The sequence below is a fragment of the Accipiter gentilis genome, chromosome 22 (genome assembly GCF_929443795.1).
Source record: "Accipiter gentilis chromosome 22, bAccGen1.1, whole genome shotgun sequence".
Taxonomy (NCBI): Eukaryota; Metazoa; Chordata; class Aves; order Accipitriformes; family Accipitridae; genus Astur; species Astur gentilis.
Genome location: NC_064901.1, coordinates 18,117,108 through 18,136,725, shown reverse-complemented (window position 1 = coordinate 18,136,725; position 19,618 = coordinate 18,117,108). Strand labels below are relative to the sequence as shown.

At 40.1% G+C, this 19,618-nt stretch overlaps 1 protein-coding gene across 5 annotated transcripts in view; it reads right to left on the bottom strand.

Annotated features, from left to right (window-relative positions):
* UBR1 (ubiquitin protein ligase E3 component n-recognin 1) overlaps nt 1–17,115 on the bottom strand; it is a 74,110-nt gene extending 56,995 nt beyond the window's left edge. For 4 of the 5 annotated variants that reach the window (XM_049825907.1, XM_049825909.1, XM_049825908.1 and 1 more), the window contains exons 1-4: nt 16,970–17,115; nt 4,417–4,673; nt 3,643–3,721; nt 1,386–1,496 (exon numbers count right to left, since the gene is read on the bottom strand). In XM_049825907.1, coding sequence (XP_049681864.1) covers nt 1,386–1,496; nt 3,643–3,721; nt 4,417–4,673; nt 16,970–17,056 — 534 coding nt within the window. In that variant the 5' untranslated portion in view covers nt 17,057–17,115. Of the gene's footprint in view, nt 1–1,385; nt 1,497–3,642; nt 3,722–4,416; nt 4,674–16,378; nt 16,402–16,969 lie in introns of those variants that run through there. The other variant, XM_049825912.1, reaches the window with a different exon arrangement.
* Between the last annotated feature and the right edge of the window lie 2,503 nt (nt 17,116–19,618).

Here is a 19,618-nt window from a genome sequence, read left to right as displayed (position 1 = left end):
TCTTGGCAATCAGGTAGAAATTGGATACTGAGCATCTTGTAACATAAGTTTTCCATAGTATCCAAAGCTGGCTCTGTAGCTGGTAGACACATGAGTTCTCTACCCTCCCATGTTTTTATCAACAGTACCACAAATTTAGAATTGTGAAAAACCCACCCTATTTTCCTTCAGAACACAAGGAGGAAAATGCATACTTCCCAAATAGGAACTGTGCTAGTTTCTTATTCTGGAAACACCTCTAGAACATGCTGGAAAAAAGTATTAAACACATATGTAGTAAGTGATGGTGACAGCAGTAAAACTAACGATACCATAGCTATTTTGGGGTATTCTAACAATAAGGAAACAATTTGGCTCTCTTGATTACCTACATATTACTTATGAAAACCTGTATCAGCCACCCATGGCTTAGTACTCAGGGATAAGTACTGCACAGCAGAATAGACTTCACTGAAGTAGAGGCAGGTGAACATTACAATGACAAGCTCCAAGTGGTAATCAGATGACCCCTTCTTGGAGCTTCAACTATTTTTATCCCTGAAATCCATTAAGAGTCATCATTTTTTGAAGTATAGACAAGTGAAGGAAACCTTTGTCTCATTTTTCTGTAATACCAGTGCTCTTTACTCCTTTTCCATTTGATTTTTTTGGCAAGATCATAAAGAACAGTACTTTTGCAACAAAACCAGGAGGAATTAGGGGTCTATTCGCAATGATGAGTGCTAAGGGGGTTTTTTGTCCTGATTTATCTCAGAATGTAGGACTCTGAAAAAAAACCAATTGTACCTGAAGCAACTGATTTGCCTACATTCTCTTTGAGAACTACGTATAAAATGGCATATTTCTCGTTAATACGCTGCTTTATGAGGTACAATAAGCAGGAGACATCCTAGCATAAGAGGTTAGTTTTAAAGCATAGGGACTTATTTTAGTCATAGTGACAGATCACACACCAGAAGTAACTGACAAAAAAATTGTTCAGTAATGCAGTAATGTGGAAAAAAAAATTATTAAAATGAAGTACTATATCTAAACATTTACTAACCACTGGGAGACCAATTGTTTGTAAATAAGAACCGAGTAATACACATAGGAAAGAAAAGAGCAAGAGACTGCAATTTTAATTTCAAACCGAAGACAGAAATGCACAAGACAAGTAGCTGGAACTGTTGTACTGTTTTTGCCTTTACTTTGGAGATAAAGGATGTCCAATATATATGTTTGACCCCAACAAACACCTTAACCAAGGAAATCCTGATTCAACTCAATTGGACCTGCTACATGAATTATACACTATACATACTTTCACATACAGGAATAAGCACTTTTTTTTAAAAAGGCAGTATTTACAATATTTATTCTTTTACTTTAAGCAATATTCTTACTTCTTTTGCAGAACCTGATGCTCCAGGCTCATGTTTAGTACACAGCGGTCCAGCCTTCCATGCCTCTGTGTCCCCACAGTCACAAAATCCACCTCCAGTGGAGCTATGCATCTTTAAAAACCATGTATTTCAGTCACAAAATACGCACATAAAAAGCAACAGAAAAATAGAAACGTGCATTAAAGTCAAACACAAGTATAAATACTTACTTACAAAATACACGTCACTGCACAACTAAAAGACTTAACCTTTTTTTTTCTTTTCTTTTTAGATAAAAGGAGACTTCTCAGAGGACCGGCGGGGGGGGGGGGGAATATAAGCTTTTTGAGCAGACAATAAAGGAGGAAATACAGTTGCCGCTGCAAAAAAGCATGCAAGTCTCAAACAAATATAACTAGAAAGTAGCGAAAAAGCCTATGACTGATGAATAAGTGCTTCATAAATAGCAAAATAATAATTTCTGGTTTTATTAGCAAAATCATAGCCAAGGTGCTTAATGCCTTCTTTACAAATTACTTGGTAAAGTTTGAAAATAAATAAGAACATGTGTATATTTAACAGGCATTTAGTAGTACCTCTACTTCTAACCAAAGATAATAAGATATAATCAGCATCTAAATATATTCTTGCAACTCTCACTTTGCATTACACTTTCAGAAAAGTACAAATTCTGACCCTTCATTTTGGCAAAAAGTTCAGACAAAAAACTCAGGCAAAAATAATTATCCTTAGCTTACTCTAAATCCCCAATCCTAAAATAATTATAAAAACACTAAATGACCCAATAAAAAGACATTCAAAAATTTGTTATTTACTTGAAACATTTTAAATAACCTGATCTAATTAGACTTGCTTTGAGCAGGAGGTTGGACTAGGTGACCTCCTTAGGTCCCTTCCAACCTAAATTATTCTATGAATCTATCAAAAGCATAATCTGTATTCTTTAGATTGCATCTTTTAAATGGAAATGCAGCAAATCTGCTCCCGTTTGACTACCTATTTCTATGGCTGATGTATTGCCTGAAGAAGTTACTGAAAAACAAGGAAAGGACAACAGCTTCTCAGCCCAGCTGTGATCCCAAATTGCGCTGGTATCATTATTATCTATTTTCCCTGGTTTTCATCTTACCTCTCTGTAAACTGTGTGGGAGCACGTGTGTCTGTATGAAAGTTCTATTTGCATTATCCAAGTTGTTTTGTATGTCTTTGAATCAATATTTACAACACATTTTCAGATCAGTATACAAAGACTTATACAGAGCGGCAGAATATTGCATTTTAGTCCCAGTTAATTTTGAGATTGCTAGGACCTTCTTCCAAACTGTCTCTCATTGAAACATAGCCACTGAAAGGGGATTTATGATCAACTGATAATACAAATAAGACAAATCTCTTCAATAGATGTCATATCAATGAATAGAAAGACAGCTGCAAAAAAGTCTAGCCCACTTTTTGGTCATGAAAGATAATTAAATTGAATACATAATGTTTCTGTAGATTTTCTTGCCTCTTTTAGGCCAGCTTAAAAAATGACACTTAATTCATTGTTTTCCATTTCTGCTTCCAAGGCTGTTGAAATAAGAGTTCTCAGTGAAGAGGACAAGCAAAAAGGGGGCCTGGGAAGGAAACTGTAGGTGACAGTTTAGGCAGGGAGTTAGCTAAGAATTATTTAAAAGATCCTTCTTTAATTAAAGCATGGGAATCTCTCAATTATAACAAAGATTTGGCTCAAAGAGAATTAAAAGGATATCAGAAAGAAATGATCCAGTTCTAGAACAATCTCCTCAATAAAAAATTGATGCTTAACATTTGTTTTAATTTTATCATAATCCACACTAAGTACAAAGTAGCTTATGCAAATCTTAAGAGAGGAACAGAGTGAAAATGTAGAGACTGCATCAGTGACATAAGTGCTGAAGTAATAGCCCTTGTATAGGGTACAGGCTGGGACTCAGGACAGGACTGTCATTTTCAGTCACAGCTTTTTGCTCTGACACACACTTCTGTGATATTGCCAAAGAGAATAACAATGTATGCATTCACAAACACTCCCTTACCCTTAGGTTCTTGAATTAGAAAGTTACTGTTCTTAAGAGGCTTTACGTAGTTAGAAACATGATAGAGAAATAATTAACTAATTAGTAAATCCGAGATTTTTTAATAAAAACTACTAATGGTTTATATGCAGTTTATTATATCCTCAAAAAAATCTTCTCTAAAGCTACAAGTACAATTTCTTAATGTAATATTTTTCTACCTTGTACCGGTGGTTCTTGTGAATGCTATTCTGGAAGCAGTCCATACAGAGTACACAAGTTGGATCAACTGCACAGTCTCTGCAACAAAAATGGTAACTGGAAAACTTTCTAAAACAAACACATGGAATTTTCATGCACAAAAGAAAATGCTGCTCTAAAAAAAAAACCAAAACCCAACCAAGATTAACAACATTAAAATTATAAAAACATTGGCTACTCCACATCACAGAAAGATTTAAGTCAATCTTGTTAAACTTGAACCATGTACCCGAACCTGTTATATCAGAGTCTATCAATCAGAAACATGATTGATTTCCACTTTCAAAACTTATTGCTAACATATTTCTGGTTTTGCTAAAAATAAGCAGCGATTAAAAACCATCATGACTCTGAAGTAATGTTTATTATTGTTTCCAACAACTGTAGACGGTTTGCTAATGAAACTTCTGCTACACTTCCACTAGGTTATGTTTCTAACTTTTAAAACAGAGGTTAAAATCTAAAGAGAATTCCCTTACGAAGTTAGCCAAAGAACATATACTTTGAAGTTCAATTTTGACAGTTTCAGTCATGCACTCAAACACATGAAAATCCAGTTTTACATTCATGGGCAATCTAATTGCATTTTTTTCTACTATCCACATACATATGTTTTCTATATTGCCTTTTTGCCCTAAAACATGGTCACTCCTTTTTCTTTAAATGTTCTGTCATTCTATGCAAAATGTGGATGACAGGTGTTTAATGACAACACATCAAGTTTTTTTTCTTACCTGCAAGAGTATGTTGTCTCTCCTCCTTTGAAAACCTTCCCACAGAGCTGGGAGGTTCCACTCTGTTGTAGTTTCTCCAGGAATATATCTGGGTCTTCGCCAAACAGATAACATTCCAGGGGGTATAATATCGCTGCCTGGACCATTTCTTCTTGTTTCTCCAACAAGGGGTCCATTTCAGCTGAGTAAATATTTGGCACATGTTTTGCCAAGCACTGTAAAAATGTAGCTTGGAAGTTGAATCTTTCATCACACCACTGCAAGAAAAGTACACCCATGGATAAACATAAATGAATAAATATAAAGAAAATAGGATTAAGCACTTCTACTGTGAATCCGGAATTCTTTTCCACATCAGAAGTCAGTTCTGCAAACAATAACCCAAGAAACCATGGTTTCCCAAGAATTCCTCTGCTGTTTTCTTTCCAGTACACACCACAGTAACCTCTGTTCCCTTGAAGTCTTCTAATAAAACACTCTGAGGCAAGAGTTGCCAAGTACTATGCCACTGTAGAGCAACCCCTGCACTAATTAATTTTCTACTACTTGCTTGCCAACAGGACAGCCAATACACAAATCTTGATTTTTGTTTAGCTGCCAACAAATGGAAAAACAGCAGCAGCAGGTTTCCCTGTCTTAGCTGGGAAATAAGTTTGGGATTCATTCCCTAGCCTGCTGATGGTCACAAAATGTGCAGCAACTTAATAGTCTTTGAAATTGTCATCCTTCAGTAAAATCTTGTTGAAACTGGTCATCAGGGTTCAATAGTTACTGAGGGAGAAATAAGCCCAACTGATTATATAAGCTTAATGTCCTTAAAGACTAAAATGCAATTTCATATTTATAAGGCAATTAATAAAAGTACTTGTATTTTGACTTGAGGTTCTTAGTTTTCTCCATTTAAGTCCCTAATTTTACTTGCAACTACTGTAGTTCTCTGAACAGTTTTCTCCAGTTGTTCTACTTCTGTCCTTCAAGTCTGAATATTCTTTCTTTCACATTATCCCCATTATTTAGAAATACCTTTTGCTTTTCCCCATCGCAAATCAGATAACAAGTTTACCCATCAAGGCTCCTAAAGACAATCTCCTTTCATACACAACCTTGATTTCTGCCCCAAAAATTATTTTTGCAAGAACAAGAAAAAAATATACATAGCTTCACAAATAGCTGTAAAGGAAATTTCCTCTAAGCCAGTACTCTGAAAGCCAGATCTGCAAGCATCATGTAGAAATTGTATATTTGTTTTCTAAAAAACTGGATGTCTACCTAATACAGGCAAGTACAAAACACTGCCTACATACAAAATCTAAACAGAAGAAATAGAAGTGAGATACCATGTTGAAACAGCCTAGATTAACAATAACATCCATTAACCAAAACTAATCTCTTAAAACAGATTTGTTCCGCGTTGTAGTCACTCTAAACACTTGCTTTATGGCTTTAATAAGACACACTACAGTTCTAATATGTTTAGTTTTAGCCTGAGGCTTCTATTGATATTTTGGACTTCTATCTTCCTTAGCATTACCCTTAGGTAGTCGTTACTTCATTTATTACAGTGATCCACAAACTCAAAGTTATGGAAGAAAATGCATGGCAGACACTGATGGAAAAGAGAAGCCATGGATGTTGTGGTCATGCAGGAAAGCAAATTTGTCCTCAAATCATCCTAGAATATCCTCATTTTATAAGTGTAGGTTGACCAGTCTAATCAGATTTCTTGAATCATAATGCATTCAACCCATCCTTAAATCTCTAAAAATGAAGATTCATCCATGAAGTGAAGGGAATAATTTATTTAAATTCCAATTCTAACAAAAATTCTAGATCAAGAACAGATTTATTACTTGAGCAGCAAGCACCACTGTGATCACCATATTGGTCGTAAAAACTCTAGCATACACATGCATGTAATACATATGCATTCTATATACATATACATACATGCACTCAAAATATACAGGTATGTATTTATTTTCAGATATTCACAGTGCTAAGGAACAAAAGGAAAAAGAAACAAATTAGCTGACTGGCTTTTTATTTTATTTAAGTTGTTCAATTTTTTTAACTACCCAGCAACAATTTTTTTAATAAAAATTATGCTTACCTGAGGCATAAAGACACCAAATTGTAAAAAGCAACTGAAAATTAAATCCAAATTTATCAAATACTTGCATAACAACACTTAAAAAAGAAAAATGTCATGCTTAGCTGGGGGTTCTCAGAAAGGTATCAAATTCTAAAAAGGTAAGTGAAAATTGAATTCCTTGATCACATGTTCCTATTTTCTATATGTCCGATTTAGGATGAATGGAAAGTAAATTATTCTTACCATAATTAAACTCCATAATTCAATAATCCTCCTTAAATGTGTTTCTTCTTGTAACTTGTTTTTATTTTTGTTTTAACTTACCTATACCACACTATGGCTTTGGCAAGTTCCCCTCCCAATTTGGTGACTGTATTTGTTCAAATGGGGGGGTGTGGGATGTGACCCCTTGACATGCTCTCTTTCCAAAGCACAAGAGAATCTGTCTGTAGCTCTTCTATCTTAGTAAGTCATGTTCCCAAGAGATGGCATAAGTTTAGCTTCTACATTGTTGGAACAGAGCACATCATAGCTCCAAGAAACAAGCTTTTCTGAAAATCTGCCAGAAGAGTAGAATGGGTTCCCACACAGTCTAACTCACAAGCATTTCAAGCATTCCTGTGCAAAGCTTTTAATTCTATTTAAATGTTGTCCAGAGAAGGAAGGACAGGAAGGAGGGAAAGAGAGGGAAGAAGGGCAGAGAGAACTCTCTCAAGCAGGCTGGCTGCCTACTGGTAAACACTCCAAATTATATCCTCAACCTATACATCACCCAGGAAATATCCATTATATTTGCAAGAGAAACAAGAATATTCTTCTTATTATTTCTAAAAGCTGCACCAGACTAAACTTCAGACCTATCCCATACCCTCTGTGTCTCCTAGGAGAACTGATTTATTCCTTGTGTCAAAATCTCTTTAGTATACTATATTCAATTGTAAAAAATTACACACAAAACTATCAAAAATACAGAAGCTGCCAAATAAGGCACAAGCCTAAGTTAAAATTGACTGTCCAATGGTAGCTTTGGCCCCTTGTGCACACCAATTGAAATTCAAGTTTGAATACTTTGATTAACACTTTGAGTAGTCCCACCTTCCCTCTGCTCACTCATTCCTTTACCTAAGCACGTACCTGTCAAGTTCTCAGTTGCTACAGATATAAAAACCATATAAATGAATAATGTGTTAGTTTTTCTTTATTAACCATATACTGACCAGTGAAGAGGAAATAAAATACTGTATCATCATCAATTAAGTTCTATCTGTCCTGGTTTCATCTGGGATAGAGTTCATTTTCTTTCTAGTAGCTGGTCTAGTGTTAGGTCTTGGGTTCAGCATGATAAGAATGTTGACAACACACTGATGTTTTCAGTTGTTGCTAAGTAGTGTTTAGACTAAGTCAGGGATTTTTTAGCTTCTCATGCCCAGCCAGCAAGAAGGCTGGAAGGGCATAAGAAGTTGGGAGGAGACACAGCCACGGCAGCTGACCCAAACTGGCCAAAGGGGTATTCCATACCATGGGATGTCATGCCCAGTCTATAAACTGGGGGAGTTGGCCTGGGGGACAGATCCCTGCTTGGGAACTCACTAAGCATCGGTCAGCAAGTGGTAAGCAACTGCACTGTGCATCACTTGTTTCATATATTCCAATCCTATTTTTATTTTTGTAATTTTATTATTGTTATTATCATCATTATTAGTTTCTTCCAGTCTGTTCTATTAAACTGTTCTTATCTCAGCCCATAAGTTTTACCTTTTTCCTTCCGATTCTCTCTCCCATCCCACTGGGTTGGGGGGGGGGGGGCAGTGAGCGGCTGTGTGGTGCTTAGTTCCTGGCTGAGGTTAAACCACAACACCATCCCATGCACAGGATGAGCTGGGAATCTAGAAAAGCCTAAGAGCTATGCAAGACAGCTGCAAGTAGAGATGGGGCTTGCACTGCAGCTTTCTGCCCAACACTGGCACAGGCTGCCCTGAGAGGTTGTAGAGTTGCCATCCTTGGACATATTCAAAAGCTGACGGGACATGGTCCTGGGCAACCTGTTCTAGGTGACGCTGCTTGAGCAGGGAGTTTGGACAGGATGACCTCCAGAGGTCCCTTCCAGCCTCAACCATTCTGTGATTCAAATGCCTTCACCAGGAGAAATCTTACTTCCTTCTCAATCTCTTTTAATCTTCCAATTTCTGCTACAAGTAAGCCCTATGGAAAAGTCATTTTCCAAATTTGATTCCACTCAAGAATAAATTTGAAATAGTGTGCTGAAAGAGGCAGAGGTCATGAGATAATACAATTAAGATAAAAACATTATCATGTAACCACAATACTACTATCAGTTGGCTCTCCACAGCCCCCAGGCACGTGCACCCTACTCGCTGGGGCCCACAGACTGTAACAGAGGAAAGCCCAGAGGAAGCAGACCTGAAGACACTCCACTCCAACTGACACTATTCCACCAGAAAATATTTTTGGGCTGCAAACTGAAAATTACTGATTTTAGGGGGGAGGGAAAAAAAAAAAAAAAAAAAAAAAAATCACCTCCACATACATTTGGAGTAAATTGAATTCTGAAATTTCTCAGCTTTTAAATATCTGTATAAGCAACCTTAGTAAAGTTCTTTTGATGGTGGGGTTTTTTTGTCACTTTCATTTTTATTAAAAGTTCACTGAAGAAACAGCCATGCCATCACATGGACCATACGGATATATGCATGGCCCAGAAATAAAATTGCCACAATGACCAGAATGAGCTAAGGGAATAATCATGGCAGCAGCACACCACCACCTTTCCTGAGGAGGGAGCAACATCCACACCATGCCGGTGGGCATTCCCAGATACTGAAAGAAGTAAGCAAAGGTGACACTTGGAAACCTGACACTGGTGAAAAGCATGCGTCAAACACATGCATTGTCTCCTATCTCTTCTTTTATGCTTGACATCTCTAACTTTCTCCAGCCCCATCTCTTTTCCTCCTTTAATCACACATTCATGTCACATTCTCCTTTTTTAAGATTGCATTAATTCTCAAACTGCATGAAAAAGGGAGACAAAGGGAACCAGGATGAGTTGCAAAGCTATGTTTCTCAAGTGTAAGAAGTTCTGTCAAAAGAGCAGAGACAGCAACCATTTTGTCCGAGACATTTGACTTTTTCTGTATAACAGAGGCAGTAACCTGTAATCTTTAATGGCTCTTCAGAAACATATGACTATAGAAGCAGTACCTCACAATACTGCTTGAGAAAGAATCATTAGAAGATAATCGCTTATCTTGCATATGGTAAGATGTCGTCCTCTGTGTGATCAGACTACTAATATTTCTTCCCACACATAAGCATACAGAGATCTTCCCAAAAGTCAATTCCAACCAACCACACAGGTTTCTCCTACATTTAAAAGGCCAGTTTGTAGGTTTTTTCCAAACACTTCAAGTAAGCATCACGTCAGAAAAGATCAGAGGATGAAAAACTGTATTTGCCTACAAACATTGCTATAAGAGCAAAATATTTGTCATTGATATATCTAACGTATCCATATCCAATTTTGTCATTCACAAATGCATTCATTTGTGAATACTGAAAACAATAATAGGAATGAGAGCTAAGTATATAAGGAAAAAGAGAAAAAAGTTAGCAACAAACTCTCTCAATTCACTTTTCACCCATAGATCAAGCATCAAACGAGATTTCTCACCACTATGACAGAATTTCTTTATCATTGCACCACGTTTGTAACGTACATTAATTCAATAGCCTTATTTCCATGACAGTTTTTGATTTACATTCTAAGCACTGTTCTGTTTGAATTCTAAAGTCTTTTCAAACTAACAGTTTGCATTAGGTAAGACTATAAGCAGCAGCTCTACTTTAACTGCACTGACTGACACACTGATCTTTTAGTGCAAAAGTGACTGCATAAATTTCAAGACTATATTTTTACATATATGCATTAATGTAATGAGTGAAAAGAAGGAATACTAATATTTATAAACATTAAACAACAAATTATAAAGGAATAGACACTGCCAGTAGCACAAACTAAAACCTGTACCTGGTCCAATATTCCAGTTCAAAGGAATAGTAAAACAGCTTACTTAGTTTGTGCACAACATGAATCTGTCAAGCATGAGATGGCAATACCAGCTGCCTGTCAAAACAGCTGGTAGAAGCAGGTTTTTAAAAGTAAATATATAAAATGCTGGGGACATACTGATTTCAAGCAGGTGCCATTCAACATAAATATCAAATGCAAAAGACTGCTTTACTTTAATGCACAGAACAGTTGTTACTAGTTAAACAGAGATTAGCAGGACAACAGATCCCAGAAAACTTTTATCCTGATATTGTCTATCCAATTGAGCAACCATAAAAGACATTTTAAAAGGATAAACACACAGAAGTTCTTTGATAAGTATGCAGAATACTTAAAAATTCTTTAGAAAGCAAACTTCAAAGGATTCTTGAATTAACATTGTCATATAAAGCTTCTGCTTTTAAATTTTTAGTTCAGTTTTTCCTTCTGTTTATTTTGGTATAAAATTATCAGTTTTCTAATGCACAGAAAATAAGATCCAACTGCAGTACAGAACACTTCGCATTATTTTTAGTAAAAGTAACAAGGAGACAAGGCAATCTATTTCAACCTGAAAGATATATATTCCCCAAAGAAGAAACTTAAAAAATAAGCACTAGAAATTAATTAGCATATTTCTTCTTCCCTGCCTTAAATCAAACTCAATTTTTTTTAGGAGCATAAATTCTACCATCCCAGGCAGGGCACAGTTCAGCGAGTTAAAACAGAAACTTAGTCTAGTTTTTTTTGTCACATAAGCACTACGTAGCTGTTCATAATGCATTTCACATTCTCTGACAAAGTATAGCCAATGTTTCAGTAGAGAATTTAAGCTTAAAAAAATGACTCAATTACAAAATATCTGACATATCAGTCACACGGCTCCTTTACATAACGTAGCTGGGAACCAGCCATATACCAAACTGTGGTCTGCTCTGGATGTCAGTATTTACACTGAAAGAAGCAAGTTTGGTTTCATAAGTTATCTTCTATTGGCACAACATGGGTAACATTCAAGACTGTCTAACATTGTCCTAACAAAACATCAACTCTGACCTGAAGACATAAAAGAACTGTTTGATCTCTACATTCATTTAAACTTTGGCCCCCAAGCCAAAGCAGGGTGCCAATTAATGTTAAAAGATGCTTTAATGATGCAGGTGTTTGCCCACTGGGAATGAGACTCATAACAACAGCACACAGTACTAAAGCTTTGTCTACAGTAGAATCTGCCTTGATTCCAGTAGCCTCCAACAACTACCAGTTTAGCTGAACCAGAGCAAACCAGTGACAACCAGAGAAGCAGAAGTAACCACCAGCACCATTGGTTACTGTTTCGGCTGCTGGACAGCTAAAACTAATGTCATCTTCAGGGTAAACAATGTACAGACCCAGGCTGTTCAACCTCTGAAACTGCAGGTCAGGTGTCAGCTTTAAATCATTATCATTTCCAAAATCACAAGAGTACAGCTTCAGTTCATGGGGGTAAGCGCTTGAATGCAAACGGGTACCCAAGGAGACATTTGAAGTGAAATTACGGCCTGTACTTCTCTCTCTGCCGTGACATAGATATCTCTATCATACTGCCTACCAACTGGACACTCTAGCCTAAACATGCTACAAAATTAGCAGAACAGTACTAAGTAGGTTCAACAGCCAAAACAAAGTAGCCAGAAATTCTAGAAGTAATTCCCATTTCTTTGGAGGCATCCAATCTAAACGCATTTCATGTCCCAAATTTTTCGGTCAAACCTGCGCTACATAGATAGCAATGCACAATTAACACATCAACACTAGGGGAAAACAGGAACTCAGTATCACATATTAAAGCAAAACAATGTGCAAAGTACGCATCTTGGGGGGGGGGGGGGGAAGTTATTCTCCCTAGAAAACTAGCAAAATCATCATCTTTGCAGAATTATTTGTAGTATTCTGTGAGACTTTAAAATCAAGGTTTTTCTTTAAGTTCTGACTATTCATTTGACAGATCCTTTTAATTTTGTTTCTAAAGAAAAAAAAAAGGAAAATACTTTGATTCTTTCCTTGTTTGATCCTTAATATCCATGCCATGGTCTCCTACCTTCGAAGGAACAGATTAACTGTCAAAGTTCTTAGCACCAGACTGCACTTCAAAAATTGCAACTACAGTGGATATTTATAAAGTAATTCATTGATTTGGTATAGTTATGTTTGGGGAAAAAAATAAACAGCAACCTCCCCCCCAAAACCAAAACAACCACTAGGTTTTTGTATTAATTCCTGTGTACTCAACCTTGTCTTACAACCACTCAATTTTCCAATTATCATGAATTTTAAGATGCATTGTATATGTAGTCTAATTCTGCAGTGAATGAATGTTTAATAAAATTCAGGTGAATCTATCTGTATTTAGCACTCGCTCAGCATCTCCCAAATGCTTTCCTTTATATACAAAAATCAACCCGTTTATCCCTAGCTTCTCTACTGCTCTGGGATCTAGAAGCAACTTAAACAGTTGCATGCTATCAGGAACATCCACTTGCAGCTACGTTTTCCTGGAGCCACATAACTCTCGCAGTACTGTAACTGTATCACAGCAGAATTACAGCAACCATAATTTGTGCACTTCATGTGGACTTGAGCAAAGATTACAGATACTTTCACAATCGCAGTTGGCTGCTGCACTAAAAAGCCACAAAAATTACCGAGAAGCATGAGTAAACATGAAAGCAGGCAAGGAAGGAAAAACCACAGCATTGGCTCAATGCCATAACAAAATGAAAGCACTTCAATAGAGTGCCAAATGTATAAGGACGCAAGCAGGACCTTGGCGATGCTCCAGTTACCTGTTGCAACTTCATGGACTCCACTTGGACACTGATACAAGTGTACAGTATACACTGTTCTGCTAATACACTGCACTGTTCTAAAAACAGTGGCTTTAACTATATGCAATTCAGGGCTTATTTACACAAAACAATATGCTGGTTTACCTAAAGATGAAATTTTAAATTGACTTAGCTTAACATAAACTGATATAAAATTATATAGACATGTCATCTGGTCTAAGCAGGTTAATTCAGTTTAGGATGGGTTAGATTCAAAACTGGAAGAAGTCACTGCAACTCCAAAATAAGATGCCCGACTGAGATTTCATTAATCTCAAGAAATCACCTGTATATGAATATCCCCTCCATATTACTATTTGATTACCACACAGCTACATAAGCAAGGCTCTTCACATGCATTTTCTGAACTATATAATGGCATCGAATGACTCAAAACAAGATCTGAAAACACTTTCAAATGTACAAGTGCCTGTATCACGTTTTGCTTTCTGAGATGAAAATTCAAAATCAAGTTATTTTCCTGCCTTTAAAGGAAATATCCTAACAATAAAGCTGTCCTCTCCTTGGACACCACTACCCCACTTACATCTATACTTTTATATAGGAGTATTGACAGCTGACAAAAGATGGGACTTCTGAAAAAATCCCTTTTCTCCACAAATATTACTGAGAAAGTACACATATGTCAAAATTTGAAGATGTAGTATAAATTAAAATCTTTGAAATATTTTAATACCTAAACCTTGCTCCTATATTCCAGACAGCAGCCACCAAAGCAGGCAGGAGTAAAACTGGAATTTGTTTAGAACACAGATGGACAACCAACCACAGGGCTGGATTCAGCCTGCAAAGCAGGCTTTTATTAGGCCACCAGCAATGCCTGCTAGCCAACTACTACACAAGCCAGGTCCAGCCCATCAATCAGCCAAGCAAACTGCAGATGCTGTTTGTAAAGAAAAGAAAGTTAACTTAAGTTTGGTAGACAAGGTTTACTACTAGGTCAGTGCCAGGGCAGCCCGAATTCAGCCCTCTCTATTTCACAGCAGCTCAGCTCAGGAAGCAATACAGCCACTATAGTGGAAGTAGAGGGCAGAGATGGGACCCGCCTTCAACTAATGCAGTGAAACGCCAACTCAGGTATTTGCAACTACAGCCATCCAACCTGAAGAGTTGGAGTTAAGCGCGCAGAAGACACCACCGAGTTGGGCTGGGTGCAGAAGAGTTTATTACCTGAGTCATCACCATACACCCCAGAATCAGGCTGGCTCCTGCAGAATCATTCAGGCAATCCTGCATCATGCACCCAGCACTCTGGGAGTTTACTAGTCATGCAGCCAGATCTGGTGCTACTCCACAACCAACAGCACCCAAAGCCAGAGATGAAAAAGGAGAGCTAGAGTCAGTCTGACTGGGCTGACACCGAGACAGATTCGGTGAGCTCAGTAAGGCCAAAGCTCACTCCATTCAGCCAGTTGTTTCTGCTCCACACTTCTTCAACTTCCTGATTATAGCACCACAGCAAAAGGGCGTTCAGACCAGCTGTGCATAGTGAAAACACATGTCAGTCAGGAAATGTTAGTTTCTGACCTGAAGACATAACTAGTACCATCTTTTAGTACAGCAGTAAATTGGCACAGCGTACTGCTTCCAGGTTACAGCTGGCTCTGACATCAGTATAGCCAGGTTTGCAATCTAACTTCATGAATGCTGTCAGACTCAACCTAAGTCCATAACCCTAGCCCTCCTTCTCCCTTAATACAATACCCTCATTCCATACTCCCTGTCAGAATTCCTGCAGTTTGCCTGGATATATGGCAAACAACACAGCCTGGGTGGCCACCCACCTCTCTTGGAATAATGGGAATTCTAGCACAGACACTCTCAATTGGCTGAAACCACATAAAAATTAAGAAAACTTAGTGGGCCAGCATCGACTCTGAGCAGCTGAGGATCTCTTCAACATCTTTCCTCATGTTTTTCACAATACCACTATTACCAGTTTTACATATTGCCTGGGCTAATTCAGCCTCTTATATGTCCGAATAATGAAAGGCTAATTGCATTGCTTTGGTGCTGATTGCAACTATCACCCTCAATACCTCTCTGACTCTATATATAGCTCTCAAGCTTAAGAAGTTGGCTGACTCAGGTTGTATTTTTTGACACTATAGTGCAATCAAATTACATTTTTACTAGTTTAAAATCAAATTGTTTCTAACATAGAAAAAAGTCTACACATAGGCCCGTTATGGCCACAGAAATACACTTCACTTTAGGAGTTACTCTGTAGTCCCAGACTACATCCTTATGATTTGCAGATATCCTTACAATTCCGAGAGGAAAGGTACAAAGAACAATGGTTGTTGGCTTAGCAGTGCCACCTGTAAGAGAAATTCCAAGAATAAACATCTCCTGATTTATATCTTCCTAATTTTATTAATGTTGTGTAGCATCACATAAAAAGTAGCTATTCTACAAGCTTGCCAGTGCCCAACTTTCAAACATCCACAGTCAAGAGTTTCCAAACCATACTATGTATTCAGGCTGTTACAGGAAAATGTAACATAAAATGTAAGGTTTCTGACACATGTTCAGACTCCCTTTCCTAAACTGGCAGCCTTTGGGTTTTAAACTCCTCTAGCCAAAGTGTTTGCAATATAGTAATCACTTCACAAGGTTGTGAAGGAAAGCACAGAAGGCCCTTACCTACTACCACCAAGACATATTCAACACCAAGTTCTGTTTAGTAGGGGAATATTAAATCCATAGATAATTAAAGTAATTCACAGAAAAAAAAAAGAGAGGATAATTCCGTTCAGCCAATAAACAACCGTCTCTATCTCCATCCTTTCTAAACTCCACTGTTTGTTGTTTCATTCACACTCTGCAGAACAATAACCTTGTTTGCTCCGCAGTAAAGTCACCTTTAATTAAGAAAGGTAAAGTCAGAAAAAGGATAAAAGATGCACGTACAAGGACGCAGGACAGTCTCTGAAGCTTTCTACAGTCTGATCTCGTTTAATTACGTAGAGATCAGATGAAGACACAGGACAGGGGGTGGGAGACGCTGCGGGGAGCTGGCGGCAAACCAGCCGCCTGACAGAGGCTCGCCGGGCCCAGGGCACGGCTGGTCCTCCGGGGCAGAGGCGGCCGCTGCCGGCCACCCCAGGCCGCCGGGACAGGAGCTGCGCCGGGCAGCGGCTGGGTGCTCTCTCCCACCCCTCCGGCGGCGCAGGGGCGGCAGCGGGCCGCCCGCTCTCCCCCCCCGCGGTCTCCGCGCTCCGGCCCCACGGACCGCCGCCTCGGCAGGTGCCGCCGGTAACAGCGGTCGCACAATGGCGCGTCCCGCCCCTCCACGGCGCCTCACGGCAGCCCCGCCACGGAGGACGCGGCCCCCGCGGCGCCGCCCCTCGAGCGGGGGCGGAGGGGGGGCCGCCGGCTCCCTCCGCGGCCGGCAGCGGGGCACCCCGCGGCAGGAAAAGCTCGACCGAGCGGCGGAGTGGCAGGGCGAGCGGGGGCGGGGGCAAGGGGGAACCGCGCCGTCGCACCGGGCTGCAGCCTCACCACGGCTCGGTCCTGGAGCTGCACGGGGACCCGGCCGCCCGCCGCTGCTGCTCCCGCTCCGGGCCCTCCGTCGCCTCCGTCCGCCATTTTGAGAGCGAGGGACGCGGCCGGCGACGCCGTCACCGCCCGGAAGGAGCCGCCGCCGTCACCCGGCCGCTGCGCTGCGCCGCGCCGCGTCGCGACCGCAGCCCGCCCCTGGCAGCGGCCCGGGCTCGCACCGCGCAGGCGCCGCCCGCCCTGCGCGCATGCTCCGTGGCGCCGAGCCGTTCCGGGCTGAGCGGCGGTGAGGGGAAGGCCGGCGGGGCGGGCGGCCGTGCGCCCTGTCTTGGGGGCGGCAGGGCGGAGGAGGCGGGTGACTGAAGGAGAGAGATGTCCGGCAGTTGAAGGCCGGGAGGGGAGGCGAGGCGAGCGCCGTCGCCGTGGCCCGGCCCGCTCAGGAGCGCTGTGAGGGGCTGGGGAGGCCCGGACCCCTCCGGCAGCGCCTCCTGCCTCCCGCGGGAGGCCGAGGCAAAGCGCGTCCCCGGGATCTGTCGGGTCGGGCCGCAAGCGAAAGTTGGGTTGATCCTGCCCGCAGAGTTACATGGATGAAGTTCCTCTGCGGGCACTTCAAACTGCGGAGTGTGGGTGTTTGCTTAGGGCCCTGCTTTAATAGCAAGATAATAGCTGAAGTAATTTTCACGTACACTGATGCAGATTCACACTACTTCAGCAGACATGGCATGTGTCTCCCCTTTCGGACAAGCAAAGGCAAAATTCGATGAACTTTGGGCCAGTGTAGAAGGCAGCAGTAGCTTTAGGCACATGCCCATCTCCAAGGTCAAAATTTTTCCTCCACACCTCCTCGCTACAGCATATCATAACTGTTCTGGGTACTCTGCGTTTGCTACTCTGGCAGAAGATTAGGGCATTTAGGAACTTGGCTGATAAGTGACAAACCTGGCCTAAGTGCTGCTGGAATTTTTCCAGGTTGCTACAAACCAGTCCAGCTGTGCAATTCCCTGTGTTTATACCTTTCTAGGGCTGGGGAAATAGGCAAATAGCCATAGCTTTGGACCTTGCAGGCATACATACTAACCACCTATCGAATGTCTAATCTGTTTTGAAGAAGACTGCAGGAGGTAGAAATAAATGGACGCCTGTAAAGTTGAAAACAGATGACGTTTACTGCTAAAACACATTTATAATCACATTCTGCAAAGTCACTGTACACATGCACAAGCATAAAATATAATTGGTTATATCAACTCTCTACATGCGCATAAACGTAAGACATAATTGGTTATACCAACTAAAACACGTGAAACTTGTCTCAGTCTCATTGGTCAAGATAAACTGCCAAATTGAGGTTCTTTGTGCCAAGTTCCCTTTATCGTGGAATGCGCACCTATGTTCTTCTAATTGGCATCTTTCTTTCTTTGTCGTCTTGTTTATTCTGTTCAAGATCTTCTAAAGGCGTCTGAAATGCTCTTGCAACCATTCGCTAAATATGTGTCCACAGAAGACTGCCTCCTTCCATTGTAGTCTTACTGCTTCAAGCCTCCAAGCAACTTTTCCATGTTCCTCAGTTATCAGTATGGATGGGATAAAGTTTGTAGGTGACCTTTTCAGGTATATTCAATAGATTTTTCTCCCCATACCTGGGCACAGGTACTCTCAAAGTTCTTCTCTTCTGTCTTCAGAACATCTGACTGTAGCTCTTCTGTGGTAGCTACCACTCATCTTCATTTTAAGAAGTCACTACAGACTTACTTACCTTATTGAAATCTTCACTTAAAATTACTGTGTAGATGTTGTCACTGAGACAGGTTTAGGCATGAGACGTAAAAAAAGACTAAGTGAATTTTGCCATTGAGCCACTTAACAATCAATTCAAAGCTTCACCTAGTTTTGTCTGTACATGTTGCAGATCTGTACACAATCTTTTTCGATAGCACAGCTGACCACTAACCAGCAGTGTTTGCACAACAGCCAAGTTTAGACTGTGATTACTGGAGTCCTCCTCGTGTTCTACCATCAACAGTAGCAACTGTATAATCCAACCTCCAACATAGTTGAGCAAAAGAAGCAAGGCTGTGATTCCAAGATGGCAACAAATGCGTTCAAGCAGCGGGAGGGCTGCCTGCAGTCCTCTCTGCTGCGAGACAAGCGTCTTTCATGGCCGTGTCTTTTAGCTAAACTACCAGTATGGTTTCGCTTTACTGGGGGACTTTTAGAAGAACTTACACTAGCGTAAACCAGCTCCTTTAGTTGAACAACAGTATAGACTTATTAAACAAAATAATACAAAAAAGAAAGGTTTGGAACCCACATATGCTGGGAGACAGCAAAATAAGTGGCAGCGAACCTCTGACAAAAAAGTAAGTTGGCACCACTACCCAGGCAGAAGGCACAAAACACCGAGATCTCCATGGATACTAAAGTAATAGAGGAAATAAGCAGAATGAAACAGGAATTCAGAAAAATTTAAATAGAGAGAAAATGCTGAAGCTTAGCAGTCCTGCTAGAGCTAAAACAAAATGGTAGACCTTCAGGAAGAAGTTGAGCAAACTTTATTTTTCAGGATTACTCCCCAAGATTACCGTGATTACTGATTGCTAACTGTTGATTTAAAAGCAGTTGTTTGGGGTGTTCTTTGGGAGGAAGTAGGAA